The sequence below is a fragment of the Salmo trutta genome, chromosome 28 (genome assembly GCF_901001165.1).
Source record: "Salmo trutta chromosome 28, fSalTru1.1, whole genome shotgun sequence".
Classification (NCBI taxonomy): Eukaryota; Metazoa; Chordata; class Actinopteri; order Salmoniformes; family Salmonidae; genus Salmo; species Salmo trutta.
In genome coordinates, this window is record NC_042984.1 from 23,141,625 (window position 1) to 23,163,421 (window position 21,797).

At 39.3% G+C, this 21,797-nt stretch overlaps 1 protein-coding gene across 3 annotated transcripts in view; it reads left to right on the top strand.

Moving 5' to 3' along the window:
• Positions 1–1,881: 1,881 nt before the first annotated feature.
• The window catches only part of LOC115165834 (calcitonin gene-related peptide type 1 receptor), a 32,866-nt gene continuing 12,950 nt past the window's right edge, over positions 1,882–21,797 (top strand). The window contains exons 1-3 of one of the 3 annotated variants that reach the window (XM_029719251.1): positions 1,882–2,012; positions 16,184–16,238; positions 16,329–16,470. In XM_029719251.1, coding sequence (XP_029575111.1) covers positions 16,188–16,238; positions 16,329–16,470 — 193 coding nt within the window. In that variant the 5' untranslated portion in view covers positions 1,882–2,012; positions 16,184–16,187. The remainder of the gene's footprint in view (positions 2,013–16,183; positions 16,239–16,328; positions 16,471–21,797) is intronic. The other 2 variants (XM_029719252.1, XM_029719253.1) reach the window with 2 other exon arrangements.

A 21,797-nucleotide genomic window follows, 5' to 3' on the forward strand; every position in this document is an offset into this window, starting at 1 on the left:
TATGTGTGATGGAGCCTGCCCCCACCGCTGGAAAAGGATACAGATAAAACATTATAGCTAAAAATGTAACACACTAGCTAGGTTTCCATCCAATTGGCGACAGATTTTCATGCGAATATCACCATAAAGAAAATATATGCATTTTCCCACCAGTGTTTTTCCACCAAGCGGACTTGTTGCAGATAACAGTCAGTGCATGATGACATAGTGCGCACAAAATGTATTTTTCTTCGCTTACATTTTCATGTTTCCATCTTATTTTCAACTCTACTGTAGTTTGTCACAAAAACTGCTGCTTTAAATAGCAAATGTGCCTACTCTGGTTTTTGCACGTGCGCTCTAGCCAACAGCTCGCAGATACAGTGCTGATAGTTTCTACCTGATGAGATTATTATGGATAAAAGCTAGAATATTTTTATTTGTCAAAAGGCTGTCAAGCATCGATCGTCATGTCACCAGAATAACACCCTCGATATTTATTGTAAGGAGCATCAATATGACCATGCATTTTCACAACTCTGTGAAGTTCATCATCATTTATTTAATCTGTAGACTAATTAACGGCATGGTTTCCCGAGTCATATACATATAAAGGATGTGTAACCTTATGTCCTACATTTCTTGCATAACTCACTTTTGACAAAATATCCCCCTCATGTCAAACTAACAAATGATCTGTCGGCATTCATAACATTTTACCGAAACGTCCTATTTCCATCAGAGCTGTTGTGCTTTTTTTTCATACTTTATGATAAGAATTGTGGATGGAAATGTGGTTACTGACAATTATTTGTGGTTCTAGATTTCAGCTTCCATTTTGTAATATAACATACAATGTATTCATTTTTATCCCTAGGCTTAATGACATGATTACTTTTACTTGTTCATCATCATTTGTATAATGTTGTTGATCCAGTAACATTCATGCAAAAGATTGTACAGAATATATTCAGCACAAAAATAAAATGAGAAAATGAGAGCCCTAAATAGACATCAGAGGGCAGCATCACTCAGTAGCTACTGAGTGTCTACGTGTAATGTCTTCTCTATGTCAGAGGGTGGAAATCCTTATGTCTGTGCTCAGTACTCTTGAATATTAACTACAATGTTAGATCATGAGAAATTGAGTGAGTTACCAAAATTCGGGTTGTGCAGAGGTTCCTTTTTTTTGACCATGTAAGGTCTATGTTTATAAATGTAACTGTGACTTCATTAAATTTAAAAAATAAAATAAAATCACACACTCTTCAGCCAATTAATTCATGCATTTTCTATTTAATGTGAGTGAAGCAGCAGCTTGCTATAGTCTAAAAGCCTCAGACAGCTGACCTGCCATTAATGTCAACAGACATGTGCATTGGAAGGAGTAGTAGGTTGACTACATCACATAATATTGACTATAAAATATGTCTGAGCATTACTTCAACAATTGAAACACTGAATCAATCATGGAAATAGCCAATTAACCAATTAAATGTAAAGCTGCAATATGTAACTTTTTGGGCTACCTACCGAATTCACATATAAATATGAGTTATAGATCTGTCATTCTCATTGAAAGCAAGTCTAAGAAGTGGTATATCTGTTCTTTGTGCACTATGCTTCCAGTTCTGAAGTTTCGTATTTGCTTCTTTTACTTTCAGTTTTGTACACCAGCTTCAAAAATCAGAAAATACAATATGTATGGTTATTGAAAATATATTTCACATCGGTTGAGATGGTACAATGAATATTGTACATTGCTTGTTTCGTCACATAAAGTGAAATTAGTAGAACTTTTAGAATTTTAGCAACCAGGAAATGGTGGTGTGATTTTTGCATATTGCACCTTTAATGTTGATAGTAAAATCCCCAAGAGCCTCATTGCCCGTGAGATGGACCGCCCTCAATATCCGCGGTTATCAATTCAATGCGTTGGTGCGGGCTGGACGCAGTGCCTGACACATTTACACTGGAACATGTGAAGGTGGGAAGATTTGGAAAGTAGTTAGAGCATCCAACAAATTCTGAAGGTATTTTTGCATATTTTCCAAGAGTATGTCCATGTTAGATTTAAATGGTTTTGCTTGTAACATAAATAGCTTCTTTTTTATTTTATTTACCAGCTACAGAATGTGACATCTATGTTACTGTGATTGTCTCACGAGTTCAAATCATAGATAGGCTACGCGCGTAGCCTATCAGTAGCTTACTGTATGTATGCCCAGCGAAACTTCAAGAATTGAGTGTCCTTTTAAGTAAATGGAACATTTCTGTTTATAAACAAAAAAATGTAAATGAGTAAAAACAATTAAAGCACATTTGGGCATTAATGCACGAATAACTCCACCAAAGCATGTTGAGTGATAAACAAGCCCAGACCAGTTAGTTGGTTGCCTTGTTTGGGAATCGGAGTGCATGAATTTAAAGTTGCAAAATGTAATTGTTTGTGCGCGTGCGTGTGGACGTACGTGGTTAGTGCAACAAATTAGCTTTTTATGAACAAGTGATGTATGTGAAATGAAATTAATTTCCTTGACTGTTGTGCCTTCATAACTACATGTGACTGTTTTATGTCACTCAAATTATGAGTAGTGGTTCACATCAAATGCTGGCAATAAGTAACTTGAGGTGTTTCCAGATCTGTTCTATTTATGCATATTGTTTTACTGGTTTTAAAGGGATAGTTCGCCCAAATTACACAATTGTATTTGGGTTTCCTTACCCTGTAAGCACTCTATGGACAAGGTATGACTGCAGTCCGTGCTTTGATTTAGTTTCCCTGTCATGGTTTCCACATGCTAACGTTTTATCATTTGTGGCACAAATTCCATTCAAGTCATGGGACCAATATTAGACATTTTCGTGCATCATATTTAAAACATCTATAAGTGACTTTGTTGAGCTTCACAAATCAATTTTAGATACTTTAGGATGGTTTTGAACATGTGTGAGAAAGTACCATGACTTGAATGGGGCTTGTGCCACAAATGCTAAAATGTTAGCATGTGGAAACAGACCAGGGAAACTAACAGTAAAAATGCTTTGAAGTACTAATTATTAAGTCGTTTTTTGGTTATCTGTACCTTACTATTTATATTTTTGATTACTTTTAGTCCACTACATTCATAAAGAAAATAAGTTATTTTTACTTTTGTACATTTTTTCTGACACCCAAAAGTATTCTTCACATTTCGATCGCTTAGCAGGACAGGAAAATGGTCCAATTCACGTGGTCACCCCAAGTGCCTCGGATTTGGCGGACTCACTAAACACAAATGCTTCATTTGTAGATGACGTCTGAGTGTTGGAATGTGGCCCTGGCTATCTGAAAAATGTTAGCACGATTTCTTGTTTATCTTGTTTGCTTACTATAATACATTTGAAATGATTTATAACATTTACTTAAGTATATTTTAGCAATTTTTTGCATGTAAGCAATCAAGTTTAAGATGTATAACTTTCAAAATACATAAATGCAGACAATATGATGCGTTCATACCAGCTGTATTTATGTATTTTGAAAGTTTATATCTTAACTTGCTTATATTCAAAACATTTTGGGACTATATCAACAATGGACTAATGAAACAAATACCAACATATAGTGTATGGGTGGACTTTTCCTTTTAAGTATATTTAAAACCAAATACTTTTAGACTTAAGTATTATTTTACTCTGTGACTTTCACTTTTACTTGAGTAATTTTCTATTAAGGAATCTTAACTTTTACTCAACTATGACAATTGGGTACTTTTTCCACCACTGGAAACTAAACCAAAACATGATTGTGGTCTTGTCTACAGACTGCTTACAGGTTAAGGAAACCAATGTGTCATTTTTTTATTTGGGTGAACTATCGATTTTAATGGTGCTGTTCAGAAGTCCCCGCCCCCCAACATGTCTTTGCCCCAGAACATGCTGGACCTGCCAAGCAGCTGTTGAGTGGTATAAATAGGTTTTGTGTGCCTAATACTTTAGTCCAAAACCCTTTTGCAATCATGCCAAGACACTGTGCCTAACTAACCTCTGCTTTTTGGGGGTAGCGAAAGGAAATGGGGGGCCTGGGTATCATGTTACCTATGGATTATTTTTTATTTTGAGTAACTGGATGGCTTATAAACTGACAGTTGGGGGGTGCAACCAGAGTGTATTTCTTTGGGGGTATCACAGTGATAAGTTATGAGAGTCGGGACAGTGTGTTGGGGAGCTGTTCTGGACAGTCTGTGCTGTCTTTCTCTCTATCGCTCTTTCTCTCTTTGCCTCCAGGAAAAAGTGTGGCATGGCTCCAAGCTTGGAAAACTATTTTTGGATCCAGCTATGGGAAAATAAGCAAGTCCATAATCACTCACAAATAGACAGCTTTTTGAAAATCCCTAGAAAACAAAACGGTGATTTATGGAATCAGTCAGTAAAAGTAAAGAATCTTTTCCATGAAATACTCTACCTTTTGTCATATTAGACTTTGTACTGTGGTCCATACAGTAGTTGAGGTAGGTTTACACATTATGTACAGTATGCACTGACCCTATCTTGCACTGACTATGCACACTCACAAGACTATATACACTGAGCGTAGAAAACATTAAGAACACCTACTCTTTCCATGACATAGACTGACCAGGGGGATTCAGGTGAAAGCTATGATCCCTTATTGATGTCACTTGTTAAATACATTTCAATCAGTGTAGATGAAGGTGAGGAGACCGGTTAAATACAGATTTTTAAGCCTTGAGACAATTGAGACATAGATTGTATGTGTGCCTTTCAGAGGGTGAATGGGCAAGACAAAAAATGTAAGTTTCTTTAAATGGGGTATGGTAGTAGGTGCCAGGCAGACTGGTTTGTGTCAAGAACTGCCACACTGCTGGGCTTTTCACACTAAACAGATTCCCATGTGTATCAAGAATGGTCCACCAAAGGACATACAGCCAACTTGACACAACTGTGGGAAGCATTGGAGTCAACATGGGCCAGCATCGCTGTGGAATGCTTTGGATACCTTGTAGCGTCCATGTCCTGATGAATTGAGGCTGTTCTGGGGGCAAAGGGGGGGTGGAACTCAATATTAGGAAGGTGTAATTAATGTTTTGTACACTAAGTGTATACACACACTCACTCCACACACACTACACTGTCACTCTCACACAAAACCAACACAAATTCACATACACTACAAACGCACACACACGCGTACAGACAAGACAAACACACATACAAACACACACACACACACACACACACACACACACACACACACACTACAACTCTTATCTATCCTGACACCTAGTGACTTTACCCTGCCTTCATGTACATACAGTATCTACCTCAAATACAGCATATAATGCTGTTAAAGGTAAAGCTCACAAGTGAATATTGGTATAATATTGGGAAGATGATTAGTTGTTAGACTATTATCACTATTGATATAATGAGTTATTATCATTAGTATTATGTTCCACACTTTGCTGTTATCTGGGTATCTTAAGGTCTTATTGTCCTCAATAGCACTGGATTGATTGTTCTCTTTCTCTCTGTCCTTTTTTCTTTTTCCATTCATTCCAAAAGAGGATGCACTTCTCATGGTCATGCCATAGGCTTACAGGGTTTTGGCTGGGCGCTTGAGGGGTGGCAGCATTGAAACATGTGTCATGGGACAGTACCAATTCTTTACTTTGGCCATGCCAATCGGTGGTTGAAGGTGTGCTTTAAGACACTAAAGGCGCGTTACGGGTACAGAGGTGGTATGATAGTATCAGGGACAACAGCCCCATCTGGGATCGGGGAGACTTTCACAGGAATGATTTTGGAAGACAGCTGGAGGTCTACTGAGAGTCAGTTGCAGCTACAGTATGTTTAGCAGTGCATACATTATAGTACAGTTACATGGATAGAGGTCATGTATTGATTCTTGTGGTATTGGTATGATACATTTAGGGTGTCTAGCAGCTTGATCATCATGGTACATTTTGTTAGTAAGTTTACAGGTATGTATAATTGAAACTTGTACCTCATTATGAGTATAGCTAGTTAGAATTGTAGTGGTTTAGCAGATTAGAAAAAAAAGACGATGAGTCTTTTAGCCAGGTAAACTCACTCTACAATTACAGATGAGGTTGTGTGGAAAAGGACTGGGAGAGAGCAATATATTTCTGTCATGGGCAAAAAAACTCAAAAGGGGTGATAATATTAAATGATCAATTGTCTTCATCTGAATTTGCAAACTGTCCAAACAAGGAATTCAACCTCATTGCTTGGTTTTTGCTCTGACATGCACTGTCAACTGTGGGACCTCATATAGACAGGTGTGTGCCTTTCCAAATCATGTCCAATCAATTGAATTTACAAAAAGGTGGACTCTAATCAAGTTGTAGAAACATCTCAAGGATGATCAATGGAAACAGGATGCACCTGAGCTCAATTTCGAGTCTCATAGCAAAGGGTCTGAATAGTTATGTAAATGTAATGTTTCTGATTTTTATTTTTGATAAATTAGCAAACATTTCAAAAACCTGTTTTTGCTTTGCCGTTATGAAATAGATTATGGGATTTTTAAAAAAATCCATTTTAGAATAAGGCTGTAATGTAACAATGTGGAAGAAGTCAAGGGGTCTGAATACTTTCCGAATGCACTCTACCAATAGCTGCCCTTCTTTGCAAAGCATTGGAAAACCTCCCTGGTCTTTGATTGAATCTGTTTGAAATTCACTGTTCGACTGAGGGACCTTACAATTATCTGTATGTGTGGGAAACAGAGATGAGGTAGTCATTCAAAAATCATGTTAAACACTATTATTGCACACAGAGTGAGTCCATACAACTTATGTCACTTGTTAAGCTAATTGTTAGTCCTGAACTTATTTAGGTTTGCCATAACAAAGGGGTTTAATACTAATTGACTCAATATATTTCAGCTTTTCATTTGTAATAAAAATAATAATTAAAAAAATTATAATAAAAAAAAAAAAAAAAAATACAAAAAATATATATATATATATATATATATATATATATATAACATAATTCCACTTTGACATTATGGGGCATTGTGTGTAGGCAAGTGACAAATCAATGTTTAATCAATTTTAAATTCAGGCTGTAACACAGCAAAATGTGGAAAAAGTCAAGGTGTGTGAGTACTTTCTGAAGGCAATGTAAATAATGGTTACTTCTCAAAGTATTGAACTGTCAAGGAGTTAAACAAGATTGCCCATTGTCTTCGTATCTTTGTTTTGGCCATCTAAATGTTAACTATGAAAATCAGTTCCAACAATAATGTCAAGGGGTTACAAATCCAGTGTTTAAAAACCAAAGTGTCAATGTATGCTGACGACTTAAGTTCTCTTAAGTCTGCAATCTGGATCACTGCACAGTCTCATTGAGGATCTAGATATTTTCCTCTAGCCTTTCTGGACTAAAACCATATTACGTATTGAATCGTTAAAAGACAACTTTAACATTACCCTATAGTTTACCAATAAATTGGTCTGATAGTGAAGTAGACATACTTGGTATTCATATGCCCCCAAAAATAAATTGACTCGCTACAGCAAATTTCAATAGAAAGTTAGCAAAAATTAACAGGATCTTGCAACCATGGAGAGTGCAATACCTCTCCATTTATGGAAAAAAATCACACTGATTTAACTCTTTAGTCATATCACAGTTTACATAATGACATATGGTGCTGCTTACTCCAGACGAATAGTTTTTCAAATTATATGAGCAAAAAATAATTTTATTTGGACAGACAAAATTAAATATGCCTATTTATATAATGAATAAGAGTTTGAGTCTAAAATTATTACACATTAAAGCATTTAAACCTCTCACTAAAAGCTAAAGTAATACAAAAGTTATACTCAAACAAGCCATACAAAGCTGGTTGCAATTCCAATTATCCCCTAGAAAATACAGAATAAATATTATGGTTAAACGCAAATATACTGATACAAAAAAAAAAAAAAAAACAGTCTTTATTAAAAAAAAGTGATATTATGAATAGGAATGGTGGAGTTATGTCACAAGTGCAGTGAACAAAAATATGGAAATGTTTGCTCTATCAAAACCAACTGATTGCAGCATTACTGCAAAAATGGAGGAGGCAGGTGGAAGGGGGAGAAGGTTCTTGTGTGTCTGCCTTTTATTAAAATACCAAAATTAGCAATTTTGGGGGGCATAAAATAAACAAATTTTCCAGTTTCATTTGAGGACAAATGTTGACAGCGGTGGTGCAATACAGGTTGCAAAATAGCTGGGAAAAGATTTTGGATTTTCCGATTCCATGGTTTATGAACTGATACACAAAACAATGCTTTATTCAAAACTTAAAGTTTTTCAATCAAAATTATTATTCAAAATTCTTGCCACCAATAGAATGTTGTGTATGGGGCATACAACCATCTCACCTTGGCAGATTTTGCTGAGAAGGAACAGAATCATTAGATCATTTATTCTGGTATTACCCCTATGTAGCTTATTTCTGATCACAGGTTCAGGAGTGTCTGAAAAATCACATTTACCTAAAACTAGCCCTGCAAATAGCACTGTTGGGAGATTTGAAAAGCCATAGTCAATCAACAATATAATAACTTATGTAAAAATATTCATCTTAACTTATGATCTGTAGATACATTCTGAACCTTTCTAATCACATAGTATGTGAATTATCCCAGCACAGTTGAAAAATATATGGCACATGAAAATCACAAGGGGGTGGTTTACGGAGATACTGTAGGTGGGATGGGCTGAGAGCAGCTGAGGGGTGGGTTTAAAAGCCCTTGATCTATAATATTTATGATTGCAAACACTATATATAATGTACAGTATACTGGATGTGTTTAAGTACCATCTATCCAGATGTACACTGAACAAAAATCTCTTAAAGTCGTCTTAGAGAATTTGGTAGTACATCCAACCGGCCTCACAACTGCAGACCAGGTGTAACCACGCCAGCCCAGGACCTCCACATCTGGCTTCTTCACCTGCAGGATCGTCTGAGACCAGCCACCCGGACAGCTGATGAAACTGTGGGTTTGCACAACCGAAACATTTCTGCACAGACTGTCTCAGGGAAGCTCATCTGCGTGCTCGTCATCCTCACCAGGGTCTAGACCTGACTGCAGTTTGGTGTAGTAACAGACTTCAGTGGACAAATTCTCACCTTAGTTGGCCACTGGCATACTGGAGAAGTGTGCTCTTCACAGATGAACCCCGATTAACTGTACCAGGCAGATGGCGTCGTGTGGGCGAGCGGTTTGCTGATGTCAACGTTGTGAACAGAGTGGCCTACAGTGGCGATGGGATTATGGTATGGGCAGGCATAAGCTACGGACAACGAATAAAATTACAATTTCATTTTATTTATGTCAATTTGAATGCACAGAGATACCGTGATGAGATCCTGAGGCCCATTGTCATGCCTTTCATCTGCCGCCATCACCTCATGTTTCAGCATGATAATGCACGGCCCCATGGTCGCAAGGCTATGTACACAATTCCTGGAAGGTGAAAATATTTTTTTACTCTGCATCATTGGTAAGGGCTCGTAAGCAAGCATTTTACGGTAGTCTATATCCGTTGTATTCGCCGTATATGACGAATACATTTTGATTTGACAGAACTGTTTTAGTTATAATAAAACATTTCGGGAATCATTTTCAGGCAGTTAAATGTTAAAAATATAGTATTACTGACACCAACACCCAATGTTGAAAGTTCAACATTTTCTTCCAAAACCATCTGCCTTTGTGTAGGTGTAACAATGGCGTATTTTTAACCTGTGGCTGTTGTGAGAGGGGGACGGAAGTGCCAGGACAACTAAGGAAGAGAGGCCTCCTCATACTTTATCCTTCCTGGGATTTGGAGAGGCTCTCCGCAGCCCCTTTGAAATACAAATAAACAGGCCTCTCCCCAGTGAGTAACAGTCAGTGAGCTATGACTGCCTGACCTACAATTAGCAAAAGAGAGGGGGAAGTTGTGTAGAGGTCGTCCCTAAGCTCAACAAATGGTTTACCATTATTGCATGGAACTCCGTTCCATCTCGTATTGCTCAAATAAACAGCAAACCTGGTTTTAAAAAACAGATGAAGCAACACCTCACAGCACAACGCCTCTCCCCAATTTGACCTAGATAGTTTGTGTGTATGCACTGATATGTAGGCTATGTGTGCCTTTAAACATTTTTTATGTAGTTCTGTCCTTGAGCTGTTCTTGTCTATTAATGTTCTGTATTATGTCATGTTTTGTGTGGACCCAGGAAGAGTAGCTGCTGCTTTTGCAACAGCTAATGGGAATCATAATAAAATATCAAAACTACCACCATCATGTGGCAAGAAACAACTAATTGGCACCAGAGAGCCACCATTAGAATGTAACCCCTAAAGGACAGAAATAGATTAATTGCTCTCGGGGGTCATGGGGTCATCAAAAAGGAGCTGGGAAATCCAAATATTTTTCATAAAAACATGGAATGCATGATTAGCATCTCTCCTAGTCAAATGGGTTACAGATGCTTCTAACGCGTGGGTGGAAATTGAGTCCAGACGTCATTAAGGTCTGATGTCTCAGAGGAATTTATAAAACTGACTGGATTCAAGTTTTTTTTTTAAATGGTGAAATAAAACGGTAAACAGTTTAGGGTTAGGGAGGATGGTGCTTGGTAGAGACAAAAAAAACATGAGATAAGCTTTCCTGAGAGACCTTGGTTTTAGAATCACACCATAAGATGATATTGTATTGTTCGGTCAAAGACAGCCAGGTTAGACAAATCATAAAGAAGGGGTCTTCTTGCAACGTGATGGGGGTAGTTGAGCCTTGGGATGATTTTGTACATCATAACACAAAAAGGTTTCAGGATCTGGGTTGAAAATGACATTTTCATGGCAATCCATTTCACAAACGCGTCAGCCACTTTAGAGTCCTATGGAAATGGTGGGAAACGTGTTGCTTCCCCTCCATCCACTTCGAGTTCCCTCGTAAAAGTCCAACACAATATAAACAGCTCCTCTTGCTGCTGTCGGAAATACTCAAGATGTTCAATATACGGTGCGACCCACATTAAAAAATACTATAGTATACTATGGTATAAAAACAATATTTCCCGTAGTGTTTTTGTGGACTTTACTTTGATCAGTATTTAATGTAGTATTTACAGTTAACTCAACTAAATACTGTAGTAAATATACTTGTTTATAATATATTAATTCATGTGTTTTTGCGGACTGTAGTATTTACTGTATTTTTGCAGTCTAGTATACTGTAATTTTTAGTAGTGTGTTTGTGGACATTACTGCAGTGTTTACTATAGTGTTTTTGTATTATTATATTTGACATAAATGGAGGCTTTCTCCTTCAGGAAACATACTGGAGAAAAGCGCACATTTTCCATAACTTGTAGATAGGTAAAACTGGGGTCGGAACAGAGCAGAAGCGCTGAACTATAACCTGTAGGGAACACAATATATGGTCTACACTTGGCATTTAGGTTACTCACTAATGGGGGGCACAAATTGCAATACAAAGGGAGGGGAATGGGCAGGGTATATGCAAATTAAATACTGTAGTTTTTACTATAGTGAAAAAACATTACTTTTATTTACTACAGTGTGTGTTTTTGCTGATAATACTGTAGTATTTTCTATATTATTCTATAGTATACTACAACATTCTATAGTAAGTACTACACATGATTGAGGGATACAAGTTTTTACCAGCATTTTGCTACATTATAAGCATTGCTACACCCCCAATAACATCTGCTAAATATGTGTATACAACCATTAAAGTTTAATTTGACTTGATTGCTACAGTGTGTCGTATAGTATACTACATTTTACTATAGAAAACTGTAGTATTTTTTTTTCATGTGGGAAGACACTGCAGCCACATTTGTATTTTTGTGGCAGGAGTCTTTGGTAGAAAATAATGTAAGGAAGAGTGAACATGAGAAAGGCTTGTCTGAACCTACCCATACACATTTATGAAAGTGTAAATGGACATTTTCATTTATCTATGAAAGTGCACATGTGCTATATGTAACCCAAGAAGATAAACAAAACAAGTAAAAGTGCTTTGAAAGCTTAGAACACAGAATACATTCCTGTGAGTCAGACTTAAAAGACTTGGACTGGAATGAATTAATTATTTGAGTGGTTATGAAGAGCCTCCTGAGTGGTTGTCAAGGGACAGTTTCTAGCAGTAATTACAATTTTTAAATAGTCATACCTGTAAATATGTCAGTGTGCAAACCAGTGAATAAATCAATGTAAATTGTGTCAATCAAATTTTTGCATCAACTATTAATATAAGTACCAATTTGATCTTTAAATATGTTGATTACCTAGGATGCTGGACCAGGGATGTGAGTTTCTTAACGCCATCTCTGGTGTATTTTGTTTTGAGTTGAAATTTTCTTGAACCTAGATTCGGACTCAGAGTATGGGACCATTAGTGTTGGCCACAGACACATATCCAAACAGACTACTCTTCCCCTTCATGTCAGGGTAATGATAGGAGGCAGTGGCCTCTGGTAATGTCTTTCTCGTCCTTATACAAGTCAAGGGTGTTCACAATCACAGCATGGCCTCCATCTTTTGTTTTCCGTTCTTCCTCGATTCTCTACATCAAAGCAACAAACACATAGAACAGTACAATAACAATAGACAAATGGATCTCTACCCAAAGCTGTTGTAGCTCATGAGTCATGACTTTGTTTCTGGCAACAAATGAAACGGCTTGATTAAGGCTTTCTTTTGCAGTTTCTTTCTTGGTCTTGATATTTTTCATAGCCTAATTAGGCCTCTTTGTCTGGTCTACAGGAATTCAAATGCTTTGATAGCAAACACTGCATGTGTTTGAATCAATACTTGTTAATTGGGGTAATTAAATGTGGCAAAGCATAGTGCCAAATGAAATTGAAAAGAAAAAAAATCCCAGACTTGTTTGACACTAATATTCAATGACACAATATCAGCTTTGTTCACAGACAAACTACAGTGGCGTTAACACTTTTTTTAACAAGATTTACTCAACTAAGCATTGTATTTCGTACTTAAAACTGTAGTTGGCAGAAAATCCACTGACATTTACATTTTAGTCATTTAGCAGATGCTCTTATGCAGAGCAACTTACAGTGAGTGCATCCATTTCCGTACCTTTTTCATACTGGTCCACCATGGGAATCAAACCCACAACCGTGGTGTTGCAAGCACCATGCTCTACCAACTGAGCTACACAGGATGTGTAAAAGGGTTCTTCAGCTATCCCCATAGGAGAACCCTTTTGGGTTACATGTAGAACCCTCTGTAGAAAGGGTTCTACCTGGAACCCAAAAGGGTTCCTCATGGAAAAAACTGTTGTTGGCAGAAAATCTACTGATCACTATGCTAGAGCATTAGAGCATCAAAAGGACAGTTGGAGGAACTATTTTTCAGGTTGTTCTCCATCAACTAGGGTTGTGTGATCATGATGTTTGCTGATGACCTTTATCCTTCATAAAAGGAGAAAGTGAAGGGTGTCACTCACATGATAGACTGATCTAGGTCCCTCCATGGAAACACAACCCTAGATGATGGAGAACAACCTGAAAATAGTCCCTCCATGGAATAATTTTCTGTTGGACATTCTTCCCCACAGGCCTAGCAGTCTCTCTCTATCTCTCATCTGATGAATTGATGTCCTCAGAATGTAATATTCTGCTCATTACTACTCAGTTTATGATAACAACCAGACTGTTATTACAGTTCTCATTATAGTTTGTTTTCCTTGGCATAGGAGGCAAATAGTAGTTTTATAGATGTAAAGGGATTGGGAACGTGGCTTGATTGTGAAAGGGTGTTGTATAGTCTTGGATGAGAACACTGTTGAACACGTGTGACACCACGTCCCTGTGTCTCCCTTTGGGACTTTGGTCAGGTGACAAGTCATTGAAGAGCGAGGACCCTACAGTGCATTCGGAAAGTATTCAGACCCTTTGACTTTTTCCACATTTTATTAAGTTATTTTATTCTAAAATGGATTTAATTGTTTTTTCCCCCTCACCAATCTACACACAATACAACATAATGAGTTTTTTTGTTTTTGCAAATTTATTACAAATATACAACTTTATCATATAAGTATTTAGACCCTTTACTCAGTACTTTGTTGAAGCACCTTTGGTAGCCGTTTACAGCCTCAAGTTGGGTGGGAGCGTCGCTGCACAGCTATTTTCATGTCTCTCCAGAGGATGTTCGATCGGGTTCATGTCCGGGCTCTGGCTGGGCCACTCTAGGACATTCAGAGACTTGTCCCAAAGCCACTCCTGCGTTGTCTTGGCTGAGTGCTTAGGGTCATTGTCCTGTTGGAAGGTGAACCTTGACCCCAGTCTGAGGTCCTGAGCGCTCTGGATCAGGATTTTGCTAAGGATCTCTCTGTACTTTGCTCTTTTCATCTTTCTGTCGATCCTGACTAGTCTCCCAGTACCTGCCGCTGAAAAACATCCCCACAGCATTATGCTGCCATCACCATGCTTCACTGTAGGGATGGTTCCAGGTTTCCTCCAGACGTGACGCTTGGCATTCAGGCCAAAGAGTTCTATCTTGGTTTCATCAGACCAGAGAATCTTGTTTCTCATGTTCTTTAAGTGCCTCTTGGCAAACTCCAAATGGGCTGTCGTGCCTTCTCCTGAGGAGTTGCTTCCATCCGGCCACTCTACCATAAAGGCCTGATTGGTGGAGTGCTGCAGAGATGGTTGTCCTTCTGGAAGTTCTCCCATCTCCACAGAGGAACTCTGGAGTGAACATCAGGTTCTTGGTCACGTCCCTGACCAATGCCCTTCTCCCCCGATTGCTTAGTTTGGCCGGGCGGCCAGCTCTAGGAAGAGTCTTGGTGGTTCCAAACTTCTTCCATTTAAGAATGATGGAGGCCACTGTGTTCTTGGGGACTTTCAATGCTACAGAAAATGTGTGGTACCCTTCCCCAAATCTGTGCCTCGACACAAACCTGTCTCAGAGCTCTAGGACAAATCCTTTGACCTCATGGCTTGGTTTTTGCTCTGACATGCACTCTCAACTGTGGGACCTTATATAGTGTCCCTTTCCAAATCATGTCCTATCAATTGAATTTACCACAGGTGAACTCCAATCAATTTGTAGAAATATATCTTGAGGATGATCAATGGAAACAGGATGCACCTGAGCTCAATTTTGAATCTCCTATCAAATAGTCTGAATAAGGTTTATTTATTTTTTTGCTTTATCGTTGTGGTATTTTGTGTAGATTGATGAGGAAAGTGTGAAAAAAGTTGAGGAGTCTGAATACTTTCCGAATGCACTGTATATACACACTTAGAAAAAAGGGTTATTTGGCTTTCCCTATAGAAAGGGTTCTACATGGAACCCAAAAGGGTTCTACCTACAATCAAAAATGGTTATTCAAAGGGTTCTCCAATGGAGACAGCCGAAGAACCCTTTATGGTTCTAGATAGCACCTTTTTTTAAAGAGTGTATACACTACACCAGTGTATTGTATTTCTGGGCCAATCATAAGCCTCTGTGGATTGTCCTTAGTCTTCACCCAAAGCTCCACAGTGTTCCATATTCTATCCTCTCTCTTTTCCTCCTGTCTTTCTCTCCCTTTGCTCATGTTTTATAACTCACTAAAAATATGTTTTCATGTCTCGTAGTACTAAAAAAATCAACATACTTTTGTTCCTGTTCTAACAGGAAGTTTACTGTGCTTTAAACTGGGTTAGTCAATTAACATTTGGATTTCATGATGGGACACTAGTGTTATACTTCACGTTTTTTCCAGTTTCAAATTTCAACCATAATCAAATAAACATCCTGCTTGGTATTGTAAATATGCATGTTCCCTGACCTTGAGTGGAACGACTGCTGTGACCTCCTATTGAGGGTGGACATCCTGTTCTGAGACACTTGTACACACTGCGCTGCGTGTTCAGCGAGTGCAAAGACGGACAGTAGAATCATGAACAAACAAGTATTTTTGTTGTTTCCTCATAGTATGGCCAATTACTGTTGAGTGGTCCATTCAAATGGGAGCTATTGCTGCAATTAATCCCCACCGTGAACCAAACCACATGAAGTATATCCCAAAGTTACAAATACAGCCACTCGCTCCTCTATATTATTTCCATGCTTGTGATTCCTCTCGCCATAGTTCACTGATGCTCACTGGCAACACCTCTCTTTGTCCCTTATAGAACCATGTGGAGGATCCTAGCACTATGGCTTCCGGTGCTACTCCTGGGAGTTGAGGTGAGAGAGCGCGACTACTCTCTGTGTGTGTGTGTGTGATGTCTTTATAATATTAAAAACTGAAAAGGGGCCCTTAAACATATCCAATAGGTGTGCCACTGTGAAGATGTGCTGGAATCAGAAGAGGTGCCTATCAACCCTGTGTCAACCACAGTGACACGCAGCCAGATTCTGTCAGCTCAGTTTGAGTGCTACCTAAAGATTCTTCATGACCCACCACACAATGAAGATGGTGAGGCACTATACACATGCACCCCCACACACACGTGCACCTGTGGAGGCTCTAATAAAAACTATAATAAAAATATATTCGCAAGTCACCAAATGGCTGATTTAAAACACACTGTTTTGCAATGAAGGTCTACAGTAGCCTCAACAGCACTCTGTAGGGTAGCACCATGGTGTAGCTGGAGGACAGCTAGCTTCCATCCTCTGGGTACATTGACTTCAATACTAAACCTAGTAGGCTCATTGTTCTCACCCCCTTCCATAGACTTACACAGTAATAATGATGACTTCCGGAGGACGGCCTCCAACCTATCAGAGCTCTTGCAGCATGAACTGAGATGTTGTCCATCCAATCAAAAGATCAGATAAATCATCCAGTACTGAAAGGATAAGCTGCAACTAGCTAGCACTGCAGGGCATAACGTGTGGTGAGTAGTTGACTCAAAGAGAGAGAAAGACAATAGTTGAACTGTTTTGAACAAATTCCTGTATTCAAAAATGAAGGAAAAGCAGCAGAGAGAGAGCTAGTTATATTTCATTACATTTTTTGTTCTTAGTTTACCTTTCACTTACTTAGCTAGCTAATGCAGCAAATTTAGCCTACTCAACAACCTGACTTAAACAGAGAGGAATGCTATTAAAATGTTAGCTAGCTGGCTAAGGCTATCCAACACTGCAACACAGTGGCAATTTTTTATTAATTTATTGCCACTGGGCCCCAACGGTGTAACTACTTGCTGTACACTACTGCGTGATTGTACACATGGATTGGGTTGTAGGTTTACTAACGCGTTGGTTCCGCTGTTGACTATGATGTTAGCTAATATGGTGACAACGATGTAGGTTGTGTAGACGCGGGGTTGGTTGAGTAACTGATTGCATGTTATTAAAAAGAAACTAACTGTAATCAGTTACATTACCCACAAAAATATTGTAATCAGATTGCAGATACTTTTGAAAAACCTAGATTACTTTTAAATTCAGAAAGGATGTTAGCGAAAAAAGAGAATACATTATGATACCTTTTGTCCTCTGACATTCAATTCAGCGTTGAAAAAAGGCACAAGTTTAAGTTTGTTCCACCTGAGTGAGTCTAACCACAAGTCAGAGACCAATGTGATGACACACTAAATGCGTTCGATGGATCTTTTTTACTTTCCCCTAAGAGTCATTAAAAGAAAACAATCTAAAAGTAACTGACTAATCACATTACTGAGTTTGGGTAATCCAAAAGTTATGTTACTGATTACAATTTTGGACTGGTATCTAGTAACTAACGTATTACATTTAGAAATTATTATAATTATTTTTAATCCCAGCCCCCTTCCCCGCAGGAGGTCTTTTGCCTTTTGGTAGGCTGTCGTGGTAAATAAGAATTTGTTCTTAACTGACTTGCCTTGTTAAATAAATAAAGAATGCAACCCTTCCCAACCCTGTGTAGCAGTTACGGTATGAAAGTAATCCGTTAGCGTCCAGAACTTTCCTAGTAATCCTATTTTATTTATGTAAAAAAATCCACTGGGACAGACATGCTTGACACATGCCTGATTCTGGAGCCCTTGACATGTTTTTAATCTAGCCATTCTCTTGGGTATTATTCCTAAAGTGTGGAAGTTGGCCCTTTTTGTTCTCCCGCTCCACAAAGGTGGTGATCCCTGCGATCTTAATAATTATTGCCTGATCTCAAAACGTTCACGTCTAGCGACAATATTAGAACTCTTGGTAAATTCTCAAATGCGGTCCTTTTTAGAAAATGTATTCTGAATGCTCACCAGTCAGGCTTTAGGCCAGGTCACAGCACCATCTCGCTGCTTCTCGAGTCTTAAATTACATAAACACACAAGACAGGAAAGAGCACTGCGCTGCCTTTTTTATTGATCTGTCGAAAGTATCCGATATAGTTTATCATGCACTCCTGCTACGGAGGCTATCCGAAGTTGGTCTAGACCAAGAGACCTGTGGCTGGTTAAAAAATGACCTGCACGACAGAAGTCGGTGTATATCTGTTGATGGAGTTCAGTCTAATTTTCTTAACATAACCAAAGGAGTGCCACAAGGCTCAGTACTAGGCCCTTACTGCTCACTATTTACATTCATAATTTTGGTTTGTCCCCCAACAACAACAACTGGGGCTTACATCTCTGTGGATGACAGTTACTTATTCCCGTCCCCTCAGTGCAGCAGGCCATTCACAACTTTCAGCTTGGCTTTGATTAAATTCAATCTTAAATTAGTGCTACAATGTTGATAAAACAACGTTTTTATATTTTTCTCCAGGTCTCATAAAATGTATCCTAAAGACCTGCATATATGTAAATTAAAAGAAGTCCAAATTGAGCTAAGCCCCCATTATAATTATCTAGGTATTTGATTGACGATAAGCCGGCCTTTTAAAAAAACACACATTGATAAGCTGACAAAGTTGCGAGTATAGAAATAAATCCTGTCTCACTTTTGAAAATAGGAGGAAGACACTCCTCCCAGTAATTGACTATGGCAACACAATCTACATGCACCCGGCAGCCTGTTAAAACCTCTGGATTCAGTCTACTGCTCAGCCTTGCGTTTTATCACTGGTGAGAATTCGGTACGCATCATGTCTCTTATATATTTCTGTTGGCTCGGAGTCTCTGACTAACAGAAGACCCCAACATTGGCTATTATTCGTATATAAAGCACTTCTCCAGGAACTCCCTTATTACCTCACCTCACTTCTAAAATTGGAAATATAGTAGCTATAAGACTCGCTCTCAAGACTGGTTGGTACTAAAGGTTCCAGTGTCTCCTTTGAGTTAGGGAAGACAGCTTTCAGTTACTATGCTTCTCCGTCCTGGAATGACTTACAGGTCACTCTAAAAGTTCATTATTTGGTCTTTAAAGGTAAATTCAGGGCTCTGATAAAAAAAATCTGACCAATGAAAACTGTACTTGTTTTGATTGACTGTATATAAACTCAGCAAAAAAAGAAACGTCCTCTCACTGTCAACTGTGTTTATTTTCAGCAAACTTAACGTGTAAATATTTGTATGAACATAAGATTCAACAACTGAGACGTAAACTGAACAAGTTCCAGAGACAAGTGACTAACAGAAATGGAATAATGTGTCCCTGAACAAAGGGGGGGTTAAAATCAAAGCTAACAGTCAGTATCTGGTGTGGCCACCAGCTGCATTAAGTACTGCAGTGCATCTCCTCCTCATGGACTGCACCAGATTTGCCAGTTCTTGCTGTGAGATGTTACCCCACTCTTCCACCAAGGCACCTGCAAGTTCCCACACATTTCTGGGGGGATTGGCCCTAGCCCTCACCCTCCGATCCAACAGGTCCCAGACGTGCTCAATGGGATTGAGATCCAGGCTCTTCGCTGGACATGGCAGAACACTGACATTCCTGTCTTGCAGGAAATCACGCACAGAACGAGCAGTATGGCTGGTGGAATTGTCATGCTGGAGGGTCATGTCAGGATGAGCCTGCAGAAAGGGTACCACATGGGGGCGGAGCTAGCATGTTGGAGTGAACGGCTGTGTGTGAGAGGCTCCTGCAACTTTTTTGCGAAATAATCTAACTTAACCTACTTTATAGCACTTTTTACAACAAATGTTTCTTTCTAATACAATATTGTAACTTTCTATGTGTAAATGCCGAGTAATAAGCGACCAAAGGACAATAAATCCACTTCGGAGGCCTACTCCCCGCCAAACAACGAGACAGACATGGCGGAAGGCACAGGTAACAACGTGACACTTACAGAACTTACCCGGGCTTTGGGAGAACTACGTGTTGCTATAGCTGAGGATCTTAAGGCTACTATTGCTGAACTGGACACTAAAATTGAGAGCACCATTCGAACGGTCGCCTCGCAGGGCCAGAGTATTGTGGACCTTGAGAAAGCCTCTGAATTCAACGCTGGTAGGATCGACGAGTTGGAGAAGCTATGCACGTCATTGCAGGATAGTGTACAGAGGCTTTCTGTGAAAGTGGTCGACCTGGAGGGCCGATCCAGACGTCACAACCTTCGCGTTGTTGGGCTGGCAGAGGGGATAGAGGCTGGCTCTCGCCCCACCGACTTCTTCGCCAAGCTATTGAAGGATGCAATGGGATCGGATGTTTTGGCTTCAGATCCCCAACTGGACCGTGCACATCGCGCCCTTGTCCCAGTGCCTCGACCGGGCCAACGTCCTCGCCCAGTAATCATCTGTTGTCACAGTTTCAAGACCAAGGATCTTATCCTGCGCGAGGCTCGATTGAGGGGCAACCTGTTACATAAAGGGCACCCCTTCCGTGTCTACGAGGATTATGCGCCTGATGTGGCAAAGCACCGCGCCGGCTACAGAGATGTCATGACCAAACTCTACAAACTCCATCTTCGCCCAGCCTTGCTCTTCCCTGCAAGACTAAGAATTACCCCGCCTTCCGGAGAGAAGATTTGGCTCTCCTCGGTTTTGGACGCAGAGAAGTTTATCCGGGAATATACGCCAATCCCCCGTACAGGTTAGAGTGCCTTGTCATTGTGTGTTAGGGTCTGCTCATGGACTCGAACCCATACTATACCATAACGGGTGAAACCGTACTAAACGGTCTCGACAGGGCCTGCCAAACATGTAACACGCTGAGCTGACCAATGGAGGGCGGTTAGAGCTCTCATTTAACGTCAGTTTCACTTTAATTCCGACTGGGTTCGGGGTGGTGCCTGTTTGGGAGGCCTTCCAGGTCTGATCATTGACACTTTCGGATGGATATACTTATGTTCCCCCATTTTTGTTTTGTTTCGTTATTTATTTTTCAATTCTTACATTATTCCTATTACCATACCAGTTAGTTATTGCTTGCGGGGGTCTGGGGGTGATGGCTGGGAAGGGGCAGACGCAGACACCTGGATAGCAAGTTGATGTTTTGTGCTGTTCTGCCTTTGTCATAGCCTGGCCCGCTCTCACGATTAGATTCCCACCAGACCTCTGTGGTGCTTGTGTCTGTGTAGGTGTGCGTACATATAATTACTATGTGTACTTTATTATTATTTTCTCTTAGCATTTTAGTATTAGGTATGTGTATATTTTAAATTAGTGTAGATTACTATTCTGGGGTGTGTATGTAGATGTGTGTGTATCTGTATATATATATTTTTAAATATTTATTTCTATAAGTATATATTTTTTGATGTATGTGTATGTGCGTAAGTGTGTGTGTGCACGTGTGTACGTATGTGGGTATGCGTGTATATACTTGCGCATGGGTGTGTGTAGGTAGGTATGCACGTGTGTGTGTGTGTGTGTGTGTGTGTGTGTATAAATGTGCACGTGTGTATGTATGTATATGTACAAGTGTGTGTGT